Source organism: Microcaecilia unicolor, chromosome 1 (genome assembly GCF_901765095.1).
Source record: "Microcaecilia unicolor chromosome 1, aMicUni1.1, whole genome shotgun sequence".
Taxonomy (NCBI): domain Eukaryota; kingdom Metazoa; phylum Chordata; class Amphibia; order Gymnophiona; family Siphonopidae; genus Microcaecilia; species Microcaecilia unicolor.
Window position 1 is genome coordinate 606,213,296 of NC_044031.1, and position 26,295 is coordinate 606,239,590.

General features: G+C 44.0%; 1 protein-coding gene across 2 annotated transcripts in view; it reads right to left on the bottom strand.

Moving 5' to 3' along the window:
* The window catches only part of PTP4A3 (protein tyrosine phosphatase 4A3), a 172,572-nt gene that overhangs the window by 29,795 nt on the left and 116,482 nt on the right, over positions 1-26,295 (bottom strand). For both annotated transcript variants that reach the window (XM_030219666.1, XM_030219658.1), the window contains one exon: positions 16,227-16,319. In XM_030219666.1, the coding sequence (XP_030075526.1) occupies positions 16,227-16,319 (93 nt within the window). The remainder of the gene's footprint in view (positions 1-16,226; positions 16,320-26,295) is intronic.

Below are 26,295 nucleotides of genomic sequence, written 5' to 3' on the forward strand. Positions count from 1 at the left end.
TAGAATTTAAGCATGAACGCAAAGCAACACTTTAGGAATCTGTCACTGAGCGCAAGATGCACTACTCGTTAGAACCCTTTCCTTACCGATTTACTTAGCGAATCGGTAAGGAACAGGCATGCATCAAGGAATAGGAATGCAAATGAGCTGCTTGTTGTAGCTCACTTGCATTCTCTATTCCATGGTTAAACAGTTGGCCAGTCCAGCATGCGCAGAGCAGCCAAGCGTTATGCTGGCTGCTCTGCGCATGCCAAGGACGTCCTTTATGGACGTCCTTCACTATATATATATATAAAAAAAAAAGACGAGCTGTGCCTATGGACGTCCTTTATGGATGTCCTTCGCTCCCCCCCCCCCCACCCCGAGATCGCCGCCTCTCCCCCTCCCCTCTGCATTGAAATGACAGCTTCCCGCAGTCCCGGCCTCCCCGCCATCCTCCGCACCCCCGTGGCCCTGCCGCCCCCCTGAGGTCGTCGCCGCCGCTCCCCTCCTCCACCCGCCCCCTCCGTCTGCCACCGGGCCGGGCCCTCACAGCGCCTCTCACCGCCGTGTGAAGGCGCTGCAGCAAGCAATAGCTGATCGCTTCCCTTTGGACTTCCCTCCCTGGCCCGCTCTCGTCTGACGTATATATATAGTGAAGCCCCAACGACAGGTACGGACCTCTCGTTAGATTTTTCAGCGTTAAGGAAATCGGAAAAGGTTAGTGCATCTCATTACAATAGGGTTTCTACACAATTTGATCATCTGCATTCCGTTTCGTTAGCTGCTACTGCAGGGGCGTATCTGGACTCTGGCGGTAGGGGGGGGCCAGAGCCAGAGGGAGGGGGCACATTTTAGCCCCCCCCCCCGGCGCCACCGATCTCCCCCCCCCCGCCATTTCTGGACCCTCCGCCACTGCCAGACCCCCCCCTCGCCACCAATAACACTCTCCACCCCCTCCCGCTGCCGCCAACCCTCCCCCGCTGCTGTCACTTACCTTTGCTGGCGGGGGACCCCAACCCCCCGCCAGCCGAGGTCCTCTCTTCCATGCAGGCTGCAAGTTGCAATGCTTCCTGTTCTTCTGAGTCTGACGTCCTGCACGTTGTACGTGCAGGACCTCAGACTCAGAAGAACAGGAAGCGTTGCAACTTGCATCCTGCACGGAAGAGAGGACTTCGGCTGGCGGGGGCTTGGGGTCCCCCGCCAGCAAAGATCGGCGACCGGTTGGTGGCGGGTGGCCGGGAGGGAGGGGGAGGTGGAGAGGGTCGGTGGTAGGGGGTCCAGGGCAAAATCTGCGGGGGCCCAGGCCCAGGCCCCTGTGGCCCCACGCAGATACGCCCCTGTGCTACTGTCATCGGAAAAAGCCTCGGAGAAGTATTTAGTGCATGCCAGGGTTTACTACTTGCTCGTTAATGGCTCGTTAAGTTTAGTGCGTCTGGCCCTGAAAGGGGTGCCAAAAGATACACTTTGCACCTACAGATTCTTATCTGTACAAAACAATCTCTACCATAAAATGAGGAATTCTATAAGAAACACACATAACTGAGAATCCTCGCCCAGCAGCTGCCCACATGCACACACACCCCTTGCAGTTACGGGCTACAGCACTTATACCTGCTGTTATGGAATAGCACTTCAGGGCGTTATGCATGTAAGTGCTAATTTTACAAGCACAAGGACACGTAACCATGGGAGCTTAGTTACAGAATTGCCCTTTATCTCCCAAATTGTAAAAATGGTGCCTTAAATTGTGCGCATTTATTTGGCTGCATGGTCATATTGCATGCACAACTTACTTGATTAACAAGCCAATTAGTGCCCATAATTGGTACCTAACAACCATTTAGCGGCACTGATTGGCTTTAATTTGAATTTACGCACAAAACTTGGTGCGTGTAAATTTTAAGGTGTGCAGACAAAAAGGGGGCATGGCCATAAGAAAGTAAGTATTGCCATACTGGGACAGACCAATGGTCCATCAAGTCAAGCATCCTGTTTCCAACAGTGGCCAATCCAGGTTACAAGTACCTGGCAAGATCTTAAAACAGTACAATACATTTTATGCTGCTTATCCCAGAAATAAGCAGTGGATCCAAGTCCATTTTAATAATGGCTTATGGAGTTTTCTGTTAGGAAGCTATTCAAACGTTTTTTAAACCCCACTAAGCTATTTTACTACATTCTTTGGCAATGAATTCCAGAGCTTAATTACATATTGAATTTAGAAATATTTTCTCTGATTCGTTTTAAATTTACTACTTTGTAGTTTCACTGCGTGCCCCCTAATCCTAGTATTTTTGAAAAGAGTAAACAAGAGATTCACTTCTACTTGTTCCATTCCACTCATTATTTTATAGACCTCAATTATATCTCCCCTCAGCCGTCTTTTCTCCAAGCCGCATAGCCTTTCCTCATAGGGAAGTTGTCCCACCCCCTTTATCATTTTTGTAGCCCTTCTCTGTACGTTTTCTAATTCCACTATAACTTTTTTGAGATGCGGTGGCCAGAATTGCACACAGTATTCGAGATGCAGTCGCACCATGGAGCGATACAAAGGCATTATAACATCCTCATTTTTCTTTTCCATGCCTTTCCTAATAATACCTAACATTCTATTTGCTTTCTTAGCATGGGCGTGGAATGGGCGGGTTGTGCGTGTTTCAAAAAAAAAAAAAACTATGTACATTATTGTGGAATACATCTGATCTGCGCCTAAGTTAGGCACAGGTATTTAAGCTTGGTTTTAGGTGGCCTAAATGGATACACCTTAATTTCAGTCGTAAGAACAGCACGTGAACATATTCTATAAACTACGCCTAACTTTAGACACAGTTTCTAGAATTGCGTTAAGCACGTGGGTTTTTGGCGCCAATTTGTAAGGCACCATTTATAGAATTTGGCCCTACATGTCAATAGTGCTTTATAGATTACCCCCTAAGAGCAGAAGTGATGGGAGACTTTCATAAGGGGTGAAAACCAGACCAAAAGCAGGATCCTCAGATGTCTGTCAAGGATGACTGGCATCAGAAGGTGCCTTATCCAACCCTGGGACATCTACCCAGGTGTTAGAAGGGAGGAAAATCTGCTAATTGGGAGAGAGATGTAGTTGCATAATTTTACAAACCTGCGAGATTCAACCAAATAAAAGGGTTGCCTAGCTTATTTGCAAAAACTGATCTTTTTTTTTTTTGTTTTGTTTTTTTTGTATAGAGAATGTATTGATGGAGGTTATGCCAAAGCTTTAGAATCTTTTGGTCAACAGCAACAGTCATCACCATATGACAAAACTAATGGTCATCACCATATGACAAAACATTTTGGCCACCGATACCCAGCACTGGCCACATAGGAAAAGGCACTCAGAGGGGCACGAACAGAGTTGGAAAGGTTGAAGGAGGTCAGCCATGTTTGGGTTGGAAGACAATGCTTTGTGACTTGATGCCTTCCCTGACTAGTGGCTCAACTGTAGCAGCCTGGTCTCTTACTCTACTCCTGCTCATCACACTGTCCTCAGCACCTGAGACCTTTCAGAATATAGAATACTAGTAAAAAAGCCCCGTTTCTGATGCAAATGAAACGGGGGCTAGCAAGGTTTTCTTCTGTGTGCATGTGGGAGTGTGTGTGTCCCTGCCCTCTCTTCCTTCCCCCATCTGAGTCCTTCACTGTTACATAGAAAGCGATTTGATTTCGTGCTTTGCTGTGTTTTCCTTCACTGTTTGTGTTACAGAGAGAGCGAGGGCGGGGCAGACACTCATGGGGAAACCGGATATCTCTCCCCCTTCACACTTCCGGCTGGAGGCTTCATAGAACGTTGGTGGTGCCTTTTATATATAGAGATATGCACTGGATCATGACATTCAACTTTGACCTTGTTAGCTACAACTTTATTTGTTATAGTATCGCCACTGCACTTTATACAAAGTGCAGCATATAACAAGGTTTGAAATACAGGCCCTGATATTTAAAAGCAATTCTATCTAGATAAGTGTCACTAGCTAGGTCTATCCAGTCATTTTCAGCAGTACTATTTGGACAGCGCCAATGAAAATCATTACTGACCATCTCGGCACTATCTGGATCGTTCTGGAGCAAGGCACCAGCAAAGCAAGGCCAGTCCTAGAAATGATCTGGATAGCAGACTGAATATTGCCCCTATCCTGTTCAAACCCACAGTCACCACTCCTCACAGATATTCAGCACCATTCACTGTGGCCAGCATTTTCAAAATGCTGACTGTGAAGGCTAGTAAATCTTTGCAAAATCTTTTTTGAAGTGTTTACATTTCTCTCTCTTTCCAATCCTCGGTTTCACCCTCACTTGTAGTCAAAGCCTCATCTCCTCCTCTTGTAACCCTCACCCATGAACCTTATTTAGCTGTCCTGAAATAGTATGAAAGCTAAAAAATCAACACCAGGTCCAACGTGGGTGTTCAATTTTAAGCCTAAGCTTGTGTTAGCTAAGTAACTCGTAGACAAGATCAAATCATCCAGTCCAGGTAAAACCTTATTTTTTTTAAAATTTACATAAGGACATGTTAATTTTAGCACTACATGCCCATATCTTTTCGATTTCACAAGCATGCTATGCTTTAGTGCAGTGAAGTTTACTTTTTTTTCTAGTGGGGGGCCAAAAAACCCAAACAAACAAACAAGCAAAAAAAAAAAAAAACCCCACTTCAGTGTGAGAGCCAAGAACTTTACTGGGAAAAGAAGACAGCACACTGGTCAGGGCAGGAGGTGGGGGAGTCCTTCTTCAATGATACAGCTGTCCCAAGTGATTCTCCCTCTGAAATGGTCAGCTTGGCTGCTCTAGTGCATTCATAGCAATTTATGTTACTAAAATAAAGTCTATCCCCTGCACATTTTCTCTCACTATAGCTCATCCCCATCTACATTCTCTATCCCTGTTTCCTAGTTCTTCTCCCCAATACATTCTCCTTCAACTTCATCCTAGTTAGCCCCAGTCCCCATTCTGTCCTGTACCTAGCAGTCAGTCTCCACTATCCTGTCTCAACTTCTAACCCCTTCAAGATGGTTCCTCCCCCACTCCCAAGGTTATTTTTAATCCTCCTATAATTTGCTCCATAGATTTGCTGGAGTTCCACCTCTGTTTTCTTCTGGCACCACATGGCTCTCAGCAAGTTTGAGCTGCTCTGTGCCTAGTCTCCCAATCTGCTGAGGAGGAGTTTGGGTAACACACGGCTTAAACTTTCAGCAAGCTGAACAGTGGGGGTAGAAAACAGAACTGATATGGATGTAATGCCAGTAGCAAGATTAGGGGGAGGGGGGAGTCAGGTGGCCACAAAGGGTCAACGGGGGCCACCATTGGCCCCCAGGCTTACAATGAAAACACGCTTTAATGCCAAGGCTCCTTTATGGTGATTTCTACTCTAGGCACAAATTGTATACAGCAATGGCTCCCAATCAGATCCTTGAGCCTTTGCCCAATAGGTTTGGAATTTCAGGCCATCCACACAGAAAACTTAGGAAAAAAAAAGAGTATGATTGTAGATAAGGACCTTGAAATCTCTCTAGTTTGCTCAATTGTATTCCTACTGCAGTCTCATGCTTTCCCATTACTTCTTCAAAATCAGAGTCCTGTGTGCTCATCCCATGACTTTATGAATTCCGTCACTCTTTCTGTCTCCTCTACTGCCCCCTGAAGGCCATTCCATGCATACACCAGTCTTTCTATTACGTCTTATAAGATGCAGCTGCATATACACCAATGTATGTAGATATATTGATGCATATTCATTGCGGTTAGCCTGAAAACTAGAGCTGGTAGAAGCCTGAAGGTTGGGTTGGGAACCATTTGTATAAAAAGTGGCACTAATACGGCCTGCTAAATTAGTTGAAGCAGAAAAACACACAAGACAGGAAATACAGAGAAATCAAAGCCCTAACCATATGTTCCAAAGATATCTACTGGCCCCTTTTTAGTTACATAAACCGTTCCATTTGCCTCCAAAGAAATCTTTCCAGCTCTTGTTAGCATGTATACACTGTGTTTATCTCAGTGGTATTTAGCAACTATATTGTTTCTTGTGTTGCCAAGTATACTATTTTTAAAGATAAACTTAGTGAAAAGTGCACAGGAGACATCCTTTTCAGCAATATAAAATTATACACAAGTCAGGAGACATGTGGCCCAGCCCAAAATGCTGTATGAAACTCGGTGCTATACCGTAAGCATAAAAGATTACAACTCCCAACAGAATGAAAAGGACACAAGAAATTCTAAAAAGGAGAACTACGGTGATTGTCCTAATGGCTACTCATAGTCTGTACGCTCAACAGTTAACACATGGGTCCCAGTCTCTATAGTATCCAGTTAGTGCGGAATTTATTCTATTTAGCTGCATCTGCTAAATGGATTAACTATCTTTGAGAACCGACCCCTGCTTAAAAAAAAAAAAAAAAAAAAAAAAAATCTAAAAACTGGGGGGTTTGTATATAATGTAAAACATTATTCAGACAAGAAAGTGGAAGGTAAAATGTCTTTGTTGCTCGTGTTTTTTTCTTCACAGCTTTCATCTTGTCTATTTTCTCCTTACTTTTTCTGTTTCTTATTTACTTTCCTGCTTGCTCTTTTTTCCCCCCTTCTCTCTTGTCTCTTTCTTCAGTTGACACTACATATTTCCTCTCATGTCCCTTTACTCATCTCCCCTTCAGCTCCCACCTCTTCACTTTTCTCCTGCCTCTCTATGACAACTGCCTTTTAAAAATCTTGCAATCTCATTATAAGGACTTAAGAAAAGCCATGATGACTCACACCAATGTACACTGAGCCCAAAGACCACAGTGGCCAGTTTGGATCCCAAGTATCTAAGCAAATCCCAAAAAACATATCCAATTTCTCACAGCTAATTTCTTAAAATAAAAATGGCTTTCCAAAGTCTACCCATCTAACAATGTTTTAATGGATTTTCCTCCAGGAAATTGCTCAAACCTCTCTTGAACCTCACTATCTTAGTTTCCTTGACTTGCATCCTCCAGCAACAGATGAATGCACAGTTACGCTGCATGAAAAAGTACTTTCCACAATTAGTTTTCAGTCTGCTGGTCATTAATTTCATGGTGTGTCTTCTAGTTTCAGCATTATTTGAAAGGTTAAACAAATGGCTCCCTGTTTAAGCATTTCATCTAACTTGTGATTTTATAAATATCTAACCTAGCCCCTTTCCAAGCTGAAGAGCCCTAACCTGTTTATTCTCTCTTTAGAAGAGAAGTGCTCCATCCCTACTATCATTTTTATACCCCTTCTCTGAAGCTGTTCTAGTTGTAAGATGGGGCAAACAGAACTACACACAAACTCTCAAGTTGAGGATTCACCAGGGAGCTACAGGGATTCTGGATTTAGCTCACGGCCTTTTCCCACTCTCTCAGATTTCTCAGATAATGGGAACAAACTAAAGGATAATACTACAGACTTATAATATCCCCTTTCCTGGGATCAAAGGTCGTTCTGCTAAACAACCTTTGATGTGCTACTTTTTTTGCAGCCACTGTCACTCCTACTTCTCCGCTAATGTCTTCCTCATCAGCTCTTCCTCCTCCTTCTCTTCACAGGGAGAAAGGACAACCAAGACGTGACTAAGGGAGTCAAACCCAGACATCTTCAATGACCCTTAATGCCACTTCATAACTAGGAATTCTTTGCACTTATCCTAGGCTTGCTTGAATTAAATTATTGCCCTGGTCTCCACCATCACTCCTGCAATGTCTCTAGGTTACTGAAGAATCTAATCTCTTGAAGCCTCATATCGTGACCTCTAGAACCTTCATCCTAAAAAATGTATACTATTTCTCCATGCTCTATCTATTTGAGGTATCTGAAGGTCTCTAATATATCTTATTCTCTTTGCATCTTGCATTTCCTTTAGGGCGGTAGCTTTGCAATCTGCATGTGCTAACCGCTCACTACAAATTTTTCTTATTATTTTGAGGGGGAACTTCAAGGGTGGAGAGTTAGTGCAGTTAGTGTATCTACATCACTGCTTGTTAACTGGTTAGCGAATGGATAATGCAGAAGCCCTCACTGCCTATTAAACAGGAGGTGGTAAGTGCTCCGGTGATAATTTTAAAACATGGCTGCGCGCTACTGGCAACATTGGCACGTGGTCTTTAATAGAAAAGGTTTTTACAGGGTGCGCTAAGGACTATTTTTACCACAGCTTAGTAAAAGGACCCCTCAGTTATTTTGGTGTTTTACATACCGTTATAGTAATGAATCTCAAAACAGTTTACAAAAACAAATTTAGAACAATACAAAGGAGCTGGATAATCTCTACAGCTTGAGAACCCCCAACCCATAAATACACTACCTGTTCCCTTATGCATGAAAAAAACATACTGGCTGATATTCAGCTGGCGACAGTCATTTTTTTTTTTTTAATATGCTGTCGCCGGCTAGATTAGCTCCCAGTATTTAGTGCTGGGTCATGTCTGGGCACTGGCACTGAATACTGGGGTCTAAATGTCACGGTTATGGCTGCCAGAGTCTATGCAGGTCCTGGCCAATATTCAGCATATATAGGCCGAGACCAGCATAACTATTGTGGGCCCTGAAAGCACCCCCCGATCCCCTTCTCGGCCTCCCAAAGAGCCCACCCTAACTCCTACCCCTCCCCCTAAGCTTACGATACCTAAAGTCCCTCTTCTCCCCCCAAATGAGGTTCCCCCCGAGATCTAGGTAGGGCTCTCCTGGGTTTACATGAAGTCCCTGGTTTTCCGTGGGGGTCAGTGGGGGGCAGAAGCGAAGCCCCCCTCACTGCTGCCCCTTGCGGCAGGCCTTTGAAAATGGATGCTGCAACCTCTCATAGTGGCTTGTGGTACTACACAAAGTAACGCAAGCTGCCATGAGAGGGGCAGGAGTGAGGGGGCTCTGCTGCTGCTGTCCCAACGACCCCCTACGGACCACCAGGGACTTCAGGTAGGCTACTGACTGCACCACTATAACAGTTGAATATCACTGCACTGAGGTCAATTCTCAGTGCCATTATGTGACAACTATTCTGTAAATAAAACTAGGTGCCTGTTTTCCTTTATGGAATAATAGTATAACTGTTGAAATATTTGCCTATAATTTAGGTATGTGAACTTAAACCAGCCAGAACTGGTGTGTGCGCACCTAAATGCTAGAGATACATATACAATTTATAGGGGGGAATGCTATACAAACACGTGCATTCACTCTGCAGCTCCTCAGTACCTCTCCTCTCTCATCTCTCCCTACACTCCTCCCCGGGAACTCCGTTCACTGGGTAAATCTCTTATCTGCACCCTTCTCCTCAACCGCTAATTCCAAACTCCATTCCTTTTATCTTGCTGCACCATATGCATGGAATAGACTTCCTGAGCTGGTACGTCAAGCTCCATCCCTGACCATCTTCAAATCTAGGCTAAAAGCCCACCTTTTTGATGCTGCGTTTAACTCTTACTCACTTGTTCAGTACCCATGTTTGATCATTCCCACCTTAGTAATTCCCTTATCTCTTATTTGTCCTGTTTGTCTGTGCTAATTAGATTGTTAAGTTCTGTCCAGCAGGGACTGTCTCTATGGGCCAGATGCAATAAACTTAACGTGCCATTAACGAGCAAGTAAGTAGTACACCGTGGCATGCAGAAAAGGCTTCCCCGAGCCATTTTCCGATCATGGTAGCAGCTAACGAAAACAGAATGGAAATGATCCAAAGGCTATTATAATGAGCTGCACTACCGTTGCAAGGCTATTATAATGAAATGCACTACCGTTTTCCAATCCCCTTACAACGGAAAACCTATCGGGAGGTCTACACCTCTCGGTAGGGCAAAGGAAAGAATCGGAAGAAAAAAAAATGTCATCAGGGACGTCCTTTTTGGACGTCTTTCACTCAAAACAACAACAAAAAAAAAGGACGTTGTAATTAAATTTAACAAAAAAACAATCGGGGGAAAAAAACCATCCAAGTGCTCGTCCAGGACGTCCTTTATGGACGTCCTTCACTCAAAACAACTACAAAAAAAGGACATCGTACTTCTAAATTTTTTCTTTCGCTCTTCTGTTTTAAATCTTCCTTTGAGACATTTTTCCCTTCCTCATCGGCAGCTGAAGAGAGGGCTAATGGACCATTGTGAGCCCCCCCACGACCTCTCAGCCAATCACAGCGCACTTAGCTGACACCAGTGACAGCTAAACATGCTTTGATTGGCTGAGAGAGACCTGGAGGAGGGGCATAATCGAGCACCCTTGAAGAAAAGCCCTTCCTGCTCGTCAGGGACGTCCTTCTAAAGTGCCTAACAGACATTCATGTTAGGCACTTTAGAAGGATGTCCCTGACGAGCAGGACGGGCTTTTCTTCAAGGGTGCTCAATTATGCTCCTCCTCCAGGTCTCTCTCAGCCAATCACAGAGCGTTTAGCTGTCACTGGTGTCAGCTAAATGCGCTATGATTGGCTGAGAGGTCATGGGGGAGGGGCCTCACAATCGTCCATTAGCCCTCTCTTCAGCTGCCGATGAGGAAGGGAAAAATGTCTCAAAGGAAGATTTAAAACAGGAGAGCGAGAGTAAAAATTAAGAAGTACGACGTCCTTTTTTTTTTTTTTTTAGTGAAGGACGTCCATAAAGGACGTTCTTGGCATGCATAGAGCAGCCAGCATAACGCTTGGCTGCTCTGCGCATGCTCGACCGGCTGACTGGCTTCTGAGGGAATAGAGAATGCAAGTGAGCTACAACGAGCAGCTCATTTGCATTCCATTTCCTTGATGCATTCCCGTTGCTTATCGATTCGCTAAGGATTTGGTAAGGGAAGGGCATTAACGATTGTTTTAGTGCATCTTCCCCTATGTCCAGTGTACAGCACTGCATACATCTAGTAGCGCTATACAAATAATACTATATAGATTGCCTACAGTTAGCCACCAGGATAATGCCTGAAAAGCACGAATTCTATAAAGCCAATTGCATGTACAATCACCATTAAAGAATCGAGCATAAGTCTGAATTAATGTGCTGAAGTTTTGGCACGAGAATGGCTGGTGTAAAGGCTTGCACGGTGTGTAAATACTAGTATACTGTAATCCGCGCATCTAACTGCCTGACATACCCTTGACCCGCCCACACCTCTCCCAGTTCCATATTCCTTTTGCAGCTTCCCGTGGAAGATATGGGCTTGCAACTTATATAATAGCGACTAATGGCAGTTATGTGTGTAACTAGAAATTAGCGCCAAATATAACTAATTGGTCATTAAAGTTAATTGGCAATAAGGAGAAATTAGGTCTTACCTGATGAGAACTGAAAACTGAGCTGAGACATATTTCTCTTGGCAATCAGTCCAGCTCCTCAGTATTTACATAGACAAACAGTAAAGAGAAACTCAGAATAAACACAACAACCTTAAACAACTTGCTAACCTAACCTTAACCATTTGAGCAAATATGTATGGACCTCTCTCATCTCTGGATAACTTGTAGAGAATAAGAGATACGCAGAAAGCACCATGCATGATGACAGTTGTTATTTGATCCATTACTTCGCACTGACTAAACATCTCAGAAACCTCGGGAAGGCCTCTGGAACAGGGAGAAGGACTAATAGAAAGATTTCTAAGCCCACTCAAGACCAACAAAGGTGGAACTCCTGATACCAAAGCAGAAAGCTCCTCAATGGAAAGCACCACCAATGCCTCAGAAATAAGAGTACTGAGGCTCCTCTTTATAAAACAACCTCTGTACTTTCAGGTCATCCCCTTCCTCAGGAGGGAGCTCTCCCTTCTCTAATGGCTCCTTCAATGATGGCTCCTCTGAATAGACTGAGGCCACATCAGAAAAAGAGAGAGACGCAGAGAAAGACTTCCAGGAGTGGACAGATGAGACGAAATGAGATCTCTCAGGAGCCGGAGGGGGCAGCGGGGCAAGAAATTGAAGTACCTTACAGCAATTCTGACTGTCCCCGCTTCAGTAAATAGGTCTGTGTAAAAGCAAAGTGCCAGAGAAAACAAAGATTCCGATGCAGCTGATGCTCTTTCGGGCCATGAGGTTGTAAAATGGTGGCTTTGTGTGATCAGACAAAGGCTGTTCCTCACTGCCACTCAGCCCGACAAAATGGTGCTCATTTCTGTGTTCTCCTGCATCAAACTGCGCATCAGCTCTGCCAGAGAGCCCAAAGTCCCCGGCATAGTCGGATGCTGTGCCAAATCTGAAGACGCATTGCTGCTGACCATTTCCCTCACGTCCTGCGGAATTCCCAGTTTGTACACACTGCAAAGCCCCAACGCTGGCCGATGGGTCCCACAGCGGGCAAACTGCTTAACTGCCTCTACGTGAGTCGCTATTCACGCTGACTAGCACAAGCGCAGAACAACACAGTCCCAAGCAGTGAGGCAGGATCTCTTCCCTGCACCAAGTAAAACTTGCAGCTCTCCAAGCGGTTCTGAATCAATCTTTACTCTGACTTACCAAGGCTGACTGCTCCAACCAAGGTCAAAAGTCTTACCCCGATGAGAAAGAATCAGGACTGACACTCTGTCCCATACTTTCCAGTAAACCTCTTTCCTTCTCCTTTTTTTTTTTTTTTTTTTAAGGTTGTTGTCTGGAAAAAGGAGAGCTCCACAGGAAACAGGTGAAAGGAGGGAAGAAGTAAATTTGTGGGGCACCAGAGACAAGGATCTGAAGACCTCCAAATATGACTCTGCAGATTCAAGCCACCCGCAAAGCTCAATTGATGGACCAGCTGACCAACTGGATCAGGAGCAAATCACTCAAAACCAGAGGCTGAAAAAAGTGTGTCTATCCATTGGCTGGAGATAGAAAATACTGAAAACTTGGACTGGATGCCAAGAGAGATGTCTCAGCTCAGTTTTCGGTTCTCTATCTCTACCTGCTGGTTGATGGACACAACTATCCCACAGGTTCTGGAATAGTGGACCATTAACCATGCAAGGAAAGACTAACCCTCTCTTTACTATGCTGCACGGAAATGCAGACACAGCCTATTCAAACTGAATGGGCTGTGTTGGCATTAGCGCATGGCAGCCGCTAGCGCAGCTCAGTAAACATGGGGGTAAGGCTGTTACTGTATCAAATGTGGCCTTTGGGAAAGAAGAAATCAAGGTCTGATGCGACTGCACTTATAAAAAAATAAAGGTCAATGTGGTTATGCTGGATAACAAGAAAAAAAAGGTACAATATGCAGTAAGCAAGTGGAAATTTGGACTGCGAAGGTCATTAAATCCTAGGAAAAAGAATGAAATATTGGAAATGTCTTTCTCCTGACACATTTCATAAATCTACTTTTCCATTGTTCCAGTCCAGCCTCACAATCCACTTATTTAATAGGACTTTGGGACCCATATATATTGCCAGATTTTTTTCTAACTTAAATCATCTGATTGGTTTGCGGTTGATATTATATATTTTAATTTAGCTTACTATAAGCTCACCTAACACAGGATGCCACAAGAGTATCAAAACATATAAAAACATGTTAGAGTGATCAGGTTATGGGCTTTTCTGCCTAGCGAGCCCTGAATGTGTCATCATTAGACTTTTTAAACAGAACCCCCCCCCCCCCCCAAGATAATTTCCTAACTGTGTGTGAATGTGATACGGTTATGTTGCTGAAGGCTGCTCGCAGTAGGCATTTAATCCTAATTGCAAAAAGTATTTTTTCCAATCCAAAAAAATGACATAATGAACAAATTGTCCCATTTCTCTTAGAAGTAGCTCTCAACATAGTGTAGCCTGACAGTAGGTTTTGGGTGGGCCTAGAAAAAAACTGGGTGGCCACCAAGTGTTCTTTGCCCCCTCCTCCCCCCCATCCCAGATGTCTGCCACTCCTTCCCTACTAAAAATGCCTGAGCTAGTGGGGATCCATAAGCCACAGCTGAAGAGATGCCCCCCCCCCCCCCCCGCAGAAGGTGACAGGAATGCTGTTGCCCACCTTGGCAGTTGGCGGTAGTCCCCTAAACCACCGACACATGTGTGCTGAGTACTGCAGTGCCCAACTGCCAAGGTAGACAGCAGCAATCTTGGTGCTATCGGGGGGGGGGGGGGGGGGTGGCCTTCAGCTAGTGGAGCTTCAGCAGCTATTGTTAAGGGTGGGCCTGAGCCCTAAGTGAGCGGGACCCAGCCCACTTGTGGCAAATTAAGTGTTCAAAATAAAAAAAATAGATCTTATTTCATTGTAGAATACACATATGCAAATGCATTCCAAATACAGTCATTGGGGTTATCCTGAAACCTGGACCTCATCAAAGTTCTGAATCTTGAAAACACTGAATTATAGGACACTGTGCGTGTTGAGGATACATATTGTATAATGTCCTATAATTCAGTGTTTTCAAGATCCAGAACTTTGATGAGGTCCAGGTTTCAGGATAACCCCAAAAGGGGGCGTGGCCATGGGCATGGAATGGGCGGGTTGTGGGCGTTTCTACAATCTGCGAATGTTATAGAATACACCCAGTCCACAACTAATTTAGACGTCTGAATTTACACAAGTTTTACTTGGTGTTAACTGCCCGCAACTAAATTTAGTCATGTGGATGGGTGCTCGGCATATTCTATAAACCGTGTGGAAATTTTGGCTTATTCTATAAAGTATGTCTAGGCATATTTCACTACGGCGCCAATTTTTTAGGCATGATATATAGAATCTAGTCCTAAGAGGGTATGTCTATAGAAGGATGCCTAGAATAAGAAGGTAAGCAGGTGCCAAATTTCACATCTATTCTAGAAGGAAAAGTAGGTGCCTTATTAGCCCAAGTCGTAGAAAATGCACTTACGTTTCCGGCACGGTCACTTACACAAGCCCTATAAGACAGTACAAATGCCTGCGCCTAGACGTTAACCAGAACATGTGCAAATGATGGTGTTCTGTAATTTATGTGCGCATTTACAAGCTTCACCCATACTCTGCCCAAACTCCACCCATGCGCATGCCCACTGGCAACGTATGTACCATCAGAACATGACATGTACTTTTCCACCATTCTATAACTTAGGCACTTACATTCATGCCCATGCTATGCATATAAATGTTTAGAAAACTAACATTTACATACTATTCTGCAAATACCCACTTACATAGTACATATTTGCAAAGAGGCAGGCACAGGGGCACAGCACGAGCGGGATATAGGTGGGGCTTCCATTTATAAATGTAACATGTATACTGTAAACTATGCATGTCCCTGCTACGCTTAGGTGCTCCTTGTCTGGCATAAGTGCGAATGCCTAAATTTTAGGCTCACTGATAGCCCATTAAGCTAGTAATATATAAAACGAAACCTAGATTCTTTTATAGAATACACTCCCACCACATGCCCTCCAGGGCCCTAACTAGAGGTGCCCAGTCACAGAATTGCCCTCTCAGTGGTTTATTTACATATGTTTCTGCCACTTAAAAACTAAGCAGCTCCTTATAGAATGACCCCCTAATGGTATACAATAAACCCGAAGGGGCTGATATTCAAAACGATTTCACCGGCCAGAAATGGCTCCTGTCCAGTCAAATCGCCTGTTTGGAGCTAACTGCTAATTTTCAGTGACACTTGGGGCTATGTAACTTTATAAAGTCTAAATGCTTTGAAAATACGCCTCTTAAATAGTGCGCTGAAAATAGCTAGGGGGAGATTCTATATATGGTGCCTAAAAACATCGGTGCGGAAATCGGTGCCAAGTGTATACATAATATAATAGAATACACTTAGTTGATATGTCAGCGCCTAGAACTACGTGCATCCATTTTACACCAACAAAAACACGGAATAAATCCCAGCGCATAGATTTATATGCACTGGGCCATATTCTTTAACTACAAGCGTAAATTTCGGAACACCCATGAAATGTCCATTTCCCTGCCCATAACCACGCCCTTTTTGTCTGCGCACATCAGAAGTTTGGTGCACTCCGTTACAGAATATGCTTAGCGAGTTGGGCGTGTAAATTCTAATTAGTGCCAATTAGTGTTCATTATTGTTTGTTAAGTACTGTTATCAGCGCTCATTAGCTTGTTAAGCCAATTAAGTTAAGCAATAGAATACACCTAGATATCGGCGCAGATCTCTAGGCGCATTATATAGAATCCAGCGGTAAGTGCTGAGATGTCGAGTGCATACATTGTCAAAGAACATCTATATCATTTCTGGACCAACCCGACAGTAGCTGAGATAAAAAATAAGAATATAAGATAAAGTCTCCCAACATTTGCAGTGAATTCTTTTATGTTTATTCTAGGACTTGAGAATAGTCCAAACCTACTTACCATTACTGTGATGCCGTCCTTTTCCAGGGGAGACTTGTCATAGGTCACGTCACACACCCTTACCACTGTTGTTGCCCCGTACTTCTTTAAATCCTGGAAGGAAGACGAGAGATGCTTAGTGAACTTGCACTCTGATGATGTGCGACAGCAAATGTCCCATGAATGCTAATTTATATATTTATTTAAAACATTTATAATCCTTGCATCTATAGCTCTGGGTGGAGTACAAAAAAAGCATACATTAAAATCAATTAAAAAAAACCCCAAACTATCTTCATACTTTGACCAAACAAAAAACACTTTAAAAAGTTTGATTACATCAGAACCTTTAAACTGAAATATATTTACAATCAAACAACATCCAGAACCTCATGAATTCTAGTATGTTCCTTTGACATATTGAAATCCTTGAAAAAGTTTTAAGCCTCTTTTTAAAAATATATGAAGATCTTATTGATGTCAAAGATGATGACAAAGCACTCCATAGTTCAGGCCCAAGTGACTGAAAAAACAGAAGATCTATATTCATCTAAACGGACCCAATGAAATGATGGAATAACTCATATAATGTTCAAAGTAGATCCTAAGGAATGGGAAGGTTGGTATACATGAAGACTTTGATATTGTAATGGGACATGCCTATCAAGACATCATGCTCTATATCATTACAGAGGATACTTCTCCAACATAAACTGATTACAATGCAGAAGCATATAAAAGGATGCCTTTGCATCTGAATGAAAAGGGCTGTTAATGGAAACTCAACCTAGTGACAGGACAGACCATGAGGTAAATGGGACGGAACCATCCAGGAAAGCCCTGGAGACCTAGATGACTGGTTGTTTGAACAAGAGCCTCACTAGTTTGCTAGCTATTTATATTACTACAATGGCTGATAAGACAGAAGTAATGATGGGTGAAAGAGAGCCTCGACTACACCCCCACCCAGCTCAATTAACTTTCAGGCCCCCAACCTGTCCCCCATCCCTCAAGACAACATGCTTGCGTGTGTCTATGTGCCTGTGTCTGTTAAGGCAATTTCCAAAATTCGGTAAATGTGCTACTTGAAAACCTCCCACCCTTCCCTACAGGTAAAAATGTGCACTAAAGTTTCTTTGAGTTGGTGTGGCTGTCATGATCTATTTTGCTTTGACAGCAGCTACTCTCTGCATTACCCCAGAAACTGCTGCCCTAGGTTACTGCCTGGATTTGAATACTGGTTTGGCCTGCCCAGAGAGAAGGTTATAGATGAGGAAGCTGCTGTGCAGATGCCTTGGGTAATCTGTACAAAAGTATGTGGACCTCTTCTACTGTCTCTTCGCTTCCTCATCAGCATCTAAAACTCTTCATTAGGAGTTAGCACATAGCCAGCTCCAAGAGACAGAGCACCACAGCATGCATCCACAGGAGAGCCAGGCTCTCCCGTCCATGAGCCCAACACTTCCTCTGTATCCTTCCATAGTACTTCACCTCCTGCTGCCTCCACCCCCAACACCCCACTGCTTTTCAGTCTTCTTGTACCTGTTTAGAGTTTGGCAGTTACTATCCTGAATAGCCTCCATCTGTTGCTTTCTGCTTATAAGGTTGTAATCTGCATTTTTTGGTACTACCTGTGCACATGAAAGGAAGCTGTGTAGATGTTTTAGAAGTGGAAGCTGAAGTGCTTGTACCAGCTGCATATGAAGGTCCTCCCTGTGTCGAGGACAAGGTCCTTGATGGTTGCCAAGGATATATTAAGTGGCCCGTTTTGTAATCTGAGCTGTGTAGCATGATGTACAATAGGTATTTTGGTTTGGTTGCTTAATAGGATCTAGGTAAAGACTGTGTGCAGCTGTACATGGGCACTTGTTATGTGACAGATGAACTTAGCATTTCACAGATGGCTTTTCTTGCTGCAAAGAGGTTGAACTCTGGTTCCTACATGTTGTATTGCTGCAGTTGAAAGAAGCAAAACAAAAGCTTCTGGTGCAATGGAGTTTTGGATGCAAGATACAAGGGAAGACACACCCTCCCCCCCATAGGCTTAAAGCCAGGAGTACAATATGCTCTACCACTAAGGGGCAGATGCAGCAACCAAACGTAAAAAAATCAAAATCGTTAAAGTCCCTAACAATTTTTAAAAAACGAAGAATGCACCAAAAAAAAAGTCACACATGCTCAGATCGGTATTCAAACGTACAATGTATCAAAGAATCACAATACACATCGGTAATCGGCCCCTAAATCATGCGCAGAGCAGCCAAGCGTTTTGCTGGCTGCTCTGCGCATGCTGCAAACGTAAAAACAACAACAAAAAAAAAGCCACAACACATACACGTGGCTACCCGGTCAGCAAAATCCAAAAACAAAGGATCGGGAGGGGGCAAGGGCGCTCATCAGGAGCGTCCTGTATGGACGGCCTTGCCCCCCCCCCCCCGCTGCTCCCCACTTTCCGCCGCTCCCCCCCCCCCCGAAAAAGCAAAATGCTAGCTGCCCCGGTCCCCCTCCCTTCCCTTCCTGTTCCTGTGTTCTGCAGAGCTAACTCCGCCTCCCGTCATTCTTTCGCCCCGTGCCCCCCCCCCGCTGCCCCCTCTGAGGTCGACTACGCCGCTCCCCCCCTCCACCGAGACCCCCCTCCCTATTAACGACCCGAGCAGCGCCTCTCACCTCTTTCAGAAGCGCTGCACGGGCAGGAAGATCTATTGTGTTGGTTGTAGAGTCTCCATGACGTCTCTTCTAACCTGGCCCAGGCCCCGCCTCCTTCTGACGTTACGTCAGAAGGAGGCGGGGCCTGGGCCAGGTTAGAAGAGACGTCATGGAGACTCTACAACCAACACAATAGATCTTCCTGCCCGTGCAGCGCTTCTGAAAGAGGTGAGAGGCGCTGCTCGGGTCGTTAATAGGGAGGGGGATCTCGGTGGAGGGGGGGAGCGGCGTAGTCGACCTCAGGGGGGGGGCAGCGGGGGCGGGGCACGGGGCGACAGAATGACGGGAGGCGGAGTTAGCTCTGCAGAACACAGGAACAGGAAGGGAGGGGGACCGGGGCAGCTAGCATTTTGCTTTTTCGGGGGGGGGGGGGGGGAGCGGCGGAAAGTGGGGAGCAGCGGGGGGGGGGGGGGGGGGCAAGGCCGTCCATACAGGACGCTCCTGATGAGCGCCCTTGCCCCCTCCCGATCCTTTTTTTATTTGATGTGTTTTCTGACATCCTTTGGACCAATCACAGCGCTTTTAGCTCTGCTAATGCGCTGGGATTGGCTCAAAGTTTGTTTGTTTTTTCACTTTACTATTTTTCCTGGCACAGAGCTGTCCTAACGAGAGGTCCAGACCTCTCGTTAGATTTCCTGCCTTTTTCCTGCGTAAAGGCAATCGGAAAAGGTTAGTGCATGTCGTTTCAATGGGGTTTTCACACTAATTGCTCATCTCCATTCCGTTTTCGTTAGCTGCTGGCTTCCTCGGTAAAAGCCCTTTGATGCATGCAACGGATCAAATTTTCCTCGTTGGAGGGTCATTAAAGGCTCATTTAGCTTTAGTGCATCTGCCTCTAAGAGGTGCAACACTAGAAAGACCTTTGTTTCTTCCACTTTCACACAGCAGGATTAATGGTACCATTACTGCCATTTGCAAATGAACACATGTATGGGAACTGTGACACTTTTTCAACAGACTCCTGCCTGAATGTGCTGCAAGGACCACCATAAGAACCTCTTTAAAAGCAACGAAGACAGCTCCAATAGGGACTTTTTCTAAATTTCTTCCACGGATTTTTGAAAAGTTCTTTTCCAGTGTGAACGGGATAAAGTAGCAGGAAGGAGTGTAACAGAGGCCCCTCTGAAATAATGGGAGTCATGCAGACTAAGTCCTGCTGTGAACTAGACAATGAACAATGGGCTGAGAACTAGGTTCAAATCCCACTGCCACTCCTTGTGACCCTGGACAAGTCACATAACTTTCCATTGCCTCAGTACAACACTCCAGATCCAGGAAAATACCTACTGTACCCGAATGTAGCTTGCCTTGAGCTAAAACTGGAAAAAGGCACAAACTAAACCCCAAATCACTTTCCTTTCCTTATTCAGGGTTGAGGCCTTCAAAATTCAAATTCCACTTTTCCACTGACATGCCTTGGGACCTTGGACACCTACCATCTACTGTAAGCCCTATGGGCCACTGCCTTCATGTATATGACCAATTACCAGTTATCAGACTGATAACTAGGTAAATGAAAACAAGTGGTATTATAGACAGTAAATAAAGGCTGAAAACACTGGAGGGTGAATAATAAGTGTGCAGAGGCAGAAAAGAAGTATGGGCAGCCTCCAACTCCTGTTCACCCCGATTCTCTTTATCAAGGCCTTGCAAATATTTTGAGTGTTTCAGACCACACGTCAGATAGTTGTCAAAAATATCCACTTTCATAACCTCAGTCATCTGCACATACCTCATATTCGTCTGCAGGGTCCAAATCATGGGGGAGGGGGGAGCTTGTAGGTCTGTTCCCCTGAAAATCCTTCAGTTATTGCCGCACCGCCCCCCCACCCTGATCTTAAAGTGACCTAACAAGGGATGGATGCCTTAATAGCTAATTTGACCATAGCTAATGCCATCAAAAATGGTAGCCCCAGAACTACATAAAGTCAACCAATACCATAGCTGATGCAGTGCAAATATTCCTGCCTAGTACAATTCCAGGAATGTGGGTGAACACTAGCTGGCAACATCCTCAAAAATAAAAGGATCAAATGCAAGGCTTCCCAAGCCTTCTAGGAACTTCATAGTCAGATGGGTATTCAAGATACAAATGAGAAATTTACATACACTGAGTTTCCAAGCGTAATCACTATGGCTATCCTGAAAACCCAACTGGCTTTGAAGCCCCGATCATGTACTTTATTTATTTATTATTACATTTATACCCCGCACTTTCCCACAGAAGCAGATACAGTGCGGCTTACATATTAAACAGAAATACAATTGTTAGATTCCGTGAGGAGAATATTACGAGCTGTAATGTAACATAGTAATAAAAGGCTTGAGAATGTGTGATTTAACATGGGAAGGAGTAATGAAGAAAAGATAAAGAAATAGGGATGGATGGGTATGGTGAAGGAAGGATAGGGAAGGGAAGACTAGGATAGTATGGAGTAGTTAGGGTGCCATGGTTAAGATATAGGCATCATCAGAATAAGAGAAATGTGTAAGGGTTAGGTCGGGTCGTTTGGGTAAGCTTGTTTGAAGAGATGGGGTTTCAACATTTTCCTGAAAGGTAAATAGTCATTAATTGCTCTGATGGATCTTGGTAATGTGTTCCAAAGCTGGCTGCTCAGAAAGGAAAAGCTGGATGCATAGATAGTTTTGTATTTGATTCCTTTGCAATTGTTTCCGTCTTTTGAATAATGTCTTCTTGCTTATTTCAAAATGCAGTGGCCCCTCCCTCTGGTATCCCATGCAAGCAGTATAAAATGAAACAAAACACAAACAAGTAAGCAAAGCAACATAACAAACAAAAAAAAGCTAAAGAATACAACATTTAATGGGGGAGAACAAAAACTATGAAGATGTGGATCTCTTGCTGTAATGTTTACTTGTTTGAGCAGGACTGAAGTAGAAAAACTGCTTAAATATAGACTAAGTGCTCAGCAAAACATAAAAAGATTCTGGTATTTTTAAATGCCTGAAGCCTGGCTGCCCACTTTACTACTAGCCAGGTACACAACGGCCAGTTCCAGGAAAATGAGTGTCTGAATTTGCACTTTGGCTTGGGCCCAGGGTGAACTGGATGACGGTGAGGTAAATCCTTCTGAATGTTGCTGGCTTTGATTTCTTGGCTTGCCTAAGCTAAGCGAGGGTTTTCCTGGCGGAAGATCATATGCTGTGAATATGATGAATTTTTTCCACTGGTGTAATTGTAGAAAAAGAATGTGAGGGAGGCGAGGAAATAAAGGAGAGAGAGAGAGAGAGAGAATGTGTATGTATGAGTAACTAGCAGGGGTGCAGGCCCACCTCGAAACAATTCTGCCTTTTTACTACCTTTGCAGACGGAGCAAAGTTGTTTTTTTTTTTTTTTAATGCAAGCATAAGACAAACTGATTTTATATTCTATCCAGTGTCTTATATTCCTCCTTCGTTTCATATGGACTCAAAGCGGATCACAAATCAAGAAGTACTTCAATTAAAGGAGAATTACAGATGCTTGATAAATGATCAACAACCTTAATCACCAACAAATAAGTCTTTAAAGCCTTTCAAAAGGAGAAATAAGAATTAATCTGTCTTATCTGAAGAGGAAGTTGGCTACATACAAAGGTCCCTGATATGAAAAAGGAATGTTCCACTAAAAGCTTTCAACAAACATTTTTCAAAGATGGATATTTCAATTTCATACAATGAGAGTTACGAGCAGAAAGAAACACTTTTGGAATGTTCAATGTACAAGCTTATTGGAGTGCATAAGATGATTTAAAAACTAAGCATGCAATCTTAAATTTTATCCTTCACCTAAACAGGAAGCTAGTGTAATTTCAGTAAAAATGTGGATGCCTGCTCAAACTTTCCTATGCAAAAATCAATCTAGCAGTCCTATTTTGTAAAAACTGCAATCTTTTTTAGCAATTTACCTATCACTCCACCATAGGAGTTACAGTAGTCTAATTACGGGAGCAACATAGACCAAGCAAAACTCCTAAAGCTAGAAGGGCTTAAATCAGATCCAATAGCCCTCAATTGCTTCATTCTATAAAAAAAAAGTTTTAAAATTCAAAACTAAGATTAGAATCCACTATAAATCCTAATATTTTACACTTATTCTCAATCATGAAAACCTCACCTGATAGCAACACTATACAGTTTCCTGACAAAAGTTAACTGTTTTCAATTAACAATGATAATTGCTTGTTAAAAAGTCAATTATTGGTGCTAATTGGCTCATTATTCAACTTAAATACGCGTGTATCTCGAGACGCATTTTTGAGAATGAGGGGGTTAGTAGCGATATTCAGCTGCAAACAGGGCAATTCTATAAACTAGGAGCCAACACTTACATGTACATTATCCACTGGATTCTATAAAGGTCACCCAAATTTGAATGCGGATCTCAGTCAGCCCCCAAAATAATTAGTAAACTCCAATAATAAAATCACTGGAGCCCATTAACAAGCACTTAATTGGCACTAATTATGATTTGGGCATCGATCTGGCAAAGTGCTATTCTGTAACAATGGACACCTAATTTGGATCATGTGTAACTCAAAAGGGGCATGGGCGGGTCAGAACTTTCACAAAGGATGTGCATACTGTTACAGAATAGCAGGGAACTAGGCTCAATTTGCGAGCCAGGAATTACACCAGGTTTCAGCTACAGAAAAGTTCTCATACCCAAAGCCGAGTGCCAAATTTGGAACTCAATGCTATTCTATGAAGAGTGCTCATCGCAAAGCTCCCTTTAGAGAATAGCATTGAGTACTGAATTTTAATTGGCGCCATTTACAAAATATGGCAAAAGGGGTCCTTTTACTAAAGGGTTGCTGTGCAGCAACCCGGAATTACTGCTGGCCCAACGCGGGTGCTGGCGGTAGTTCCACCCCCAGTGCATCCCATTTCAGCAACTAGTAGAAGTACTGAAAAATATGTCCGCTGGGGGTTACCCAGCGGTAATCGGGTTATTACCGGGTTAGCGTGGGAGCCCTTACCGGCACCTCAATGGGTGGCGTAAGTGCTCCCTCCCAAAACGGGCACAAGGTACAGTGGTGGAAATAAGTATTTGATCCCTTGCTGATTTTGTAAGTTTGCCCACTGACAAAGACATGAGCAGCCCATAATTGAAGGGTAGGTTATTGGTAACAGTGAGAGATAGCACATCACAAATTAAATCCAGAAAATCACATTGTGGAAAGTATATGAATTTATTTGCATTCTGCAGAGGGAAATAAGTATTTAATCCCTCTGGCAAACAAGACCTAATACTTGGTGGCAAAACCCTTGTTGGCAAGCACAGCGGTCAGACGTCTTCTGTAGTTGATGATGAGGTTTGCACACATGTCAGGAGGAATTTTGGTCCACTCCTCTTTGCAGATCATCTCTAAATCATTAAGAGTTCTGGGCTGTCGCTTGGCAACTCGCAGCTTCAGCTCCCTCCATAAGTTTTCAATGGGATTTAGGTCTGGTGACTGGCTAGGCCACTCCATGACCCTAATGTGCTTCTTCCTGAGCCACTCCTTTGTTGCCTTGGCTGTATGTTTTGGGTCATTGTCATGCTGGAAGACCCAGCCACGACCCATTTTTAAGGCCCTGGCGGAGGGAAGGAGGTTGTCACTCAGAATTGTACGGTACATGGCCCCATCCATTCTCCCATTGATGCGGTGAAGTAGTCCTGTGCCCTTAGCAGAGAAACACCCCCAAAACATAACATTTCCACCTCCATGCTTGACAGTGGGGACGGTGTTCTTTGGGTCATAGGCAGCATTTCTCTTCCTCCAAACACGGCGAGTTGAGTTCATGCCAAAGAGCTCAATTTTTGTCTCATCTGACCACAGCACCTTCTCCCAATCACTCTCGGCATCATCCAGGTGTTCACTGGCAAACTTCAGACGGGCCGTCACATGTGCCTTCCGGAGCAGGGGGACCTTGCGGGCACTGCAGGATTGCAATCCGTTATGTCGTAATGTGTTACCAATGGTTTTCGTGGTGACAGTGGTCCCAGCTGCCTTGAGATCATTGATAAGTTCCCCCCTTGTAGTTGTAGGCTGATTTCTAACCTTCCTCATGATCAAGGATACCCCACGAGGTGAGATTTTGCGTGGAGCTCCAGATCTTTGTCGATTGACAGTCATTTTGTACTTCTTCCATTTTCTTACTATGGCACCAACAGTTGTCTCCTTCTCGCCCAGCGTCTTACTGATGGTTTTGTAGCCCATTCCAGCCTTGTGCAGGTGTATGATCTTGTCCCTGACATCCTTAGACAGCTCCTTGCTCTTGGCCATTTTGTAGAGGTTAGAGTCTGACTGATTCACTGAGTCTGTGGACAGGTGTCTTTCATACAGGTGACCATTGCCGACAGCTGTCTGTCATGCAGGTAACGAGTTGATTTGGAGCATCTACCTGGTCTGTAGGGGCCAGATCTCTTACTGGTTGGTGGGGGATCAAATACTTATTTCCCTCTGCAGAATGCAAATAAATTCATATACTTTCCACAATGTGATTTTCCGGATTTAATTTGTGATGTGCTATCTCTCACTGTTACCAATAACCTACCCTTCAATTATGGGCTGCTCATGTCTTTGTCAGTGGGCAAACTTACAAAATCAGCAAGGGATCAAATACTTATTTCCACCACTGTAAGTGCGAACTTACCACATGGCCATTTCAATTTTGGTTATTTTCACTCGCTGCAGTTAAAAGGGGCCCTGGAACGTGGTAGAAACAGCTACCGTCACTAGCGCAGGGCCCCCTTTACCACAGCTTAGTAAAAGGGTCCATAAATATTTAGAATATATGCCAGTATGCTACGAGTTATTCTACAAATACCTGCTATACTTATGTTTAAATCTTTTTATTCAGAGCAATATCTTCAAATACAGATACAGTTTGCAAGTAGAAACAGTAAACTTAGCATATCAGCAATTCAACTCTATCCAGCATATGAAGTCATGGTAACATTATTTTAACTTTTCCCCCTCCCCCTTTCCCTCCCTACCCTCCCTAGATTAAAGGCAAAAAGGTAAAACACATTTCAATACGGTTGTCTAGAGGCATTAACTATTGAGGAGACTGCTCCTAGTTGCTGGCTGTAGCGTGTCCCAAAAGCGACTCCACCATACACAGGAGTGGAGCATTAGTGGGAGCCCTGCCTATGTATGTAACTTACAGAATACTGTAGGTTATGCACATTCCTACCACACTAGTGCTTGCACTTACATCACTGTGTTTTTGCTAGTGAAAAGGGTGCCGGTACTCAAATGCCAGGCCACCATTTAGGGGTAGAGCGATCACTGAGAGACCCACCCCACAGAAACCTGCCCCCCCCCACAACCAGTCACAGAATCTATGATAAGGCAGAATTGGTGTGTAGAGCCTGAGTTCTTTCATTAAAACTTGG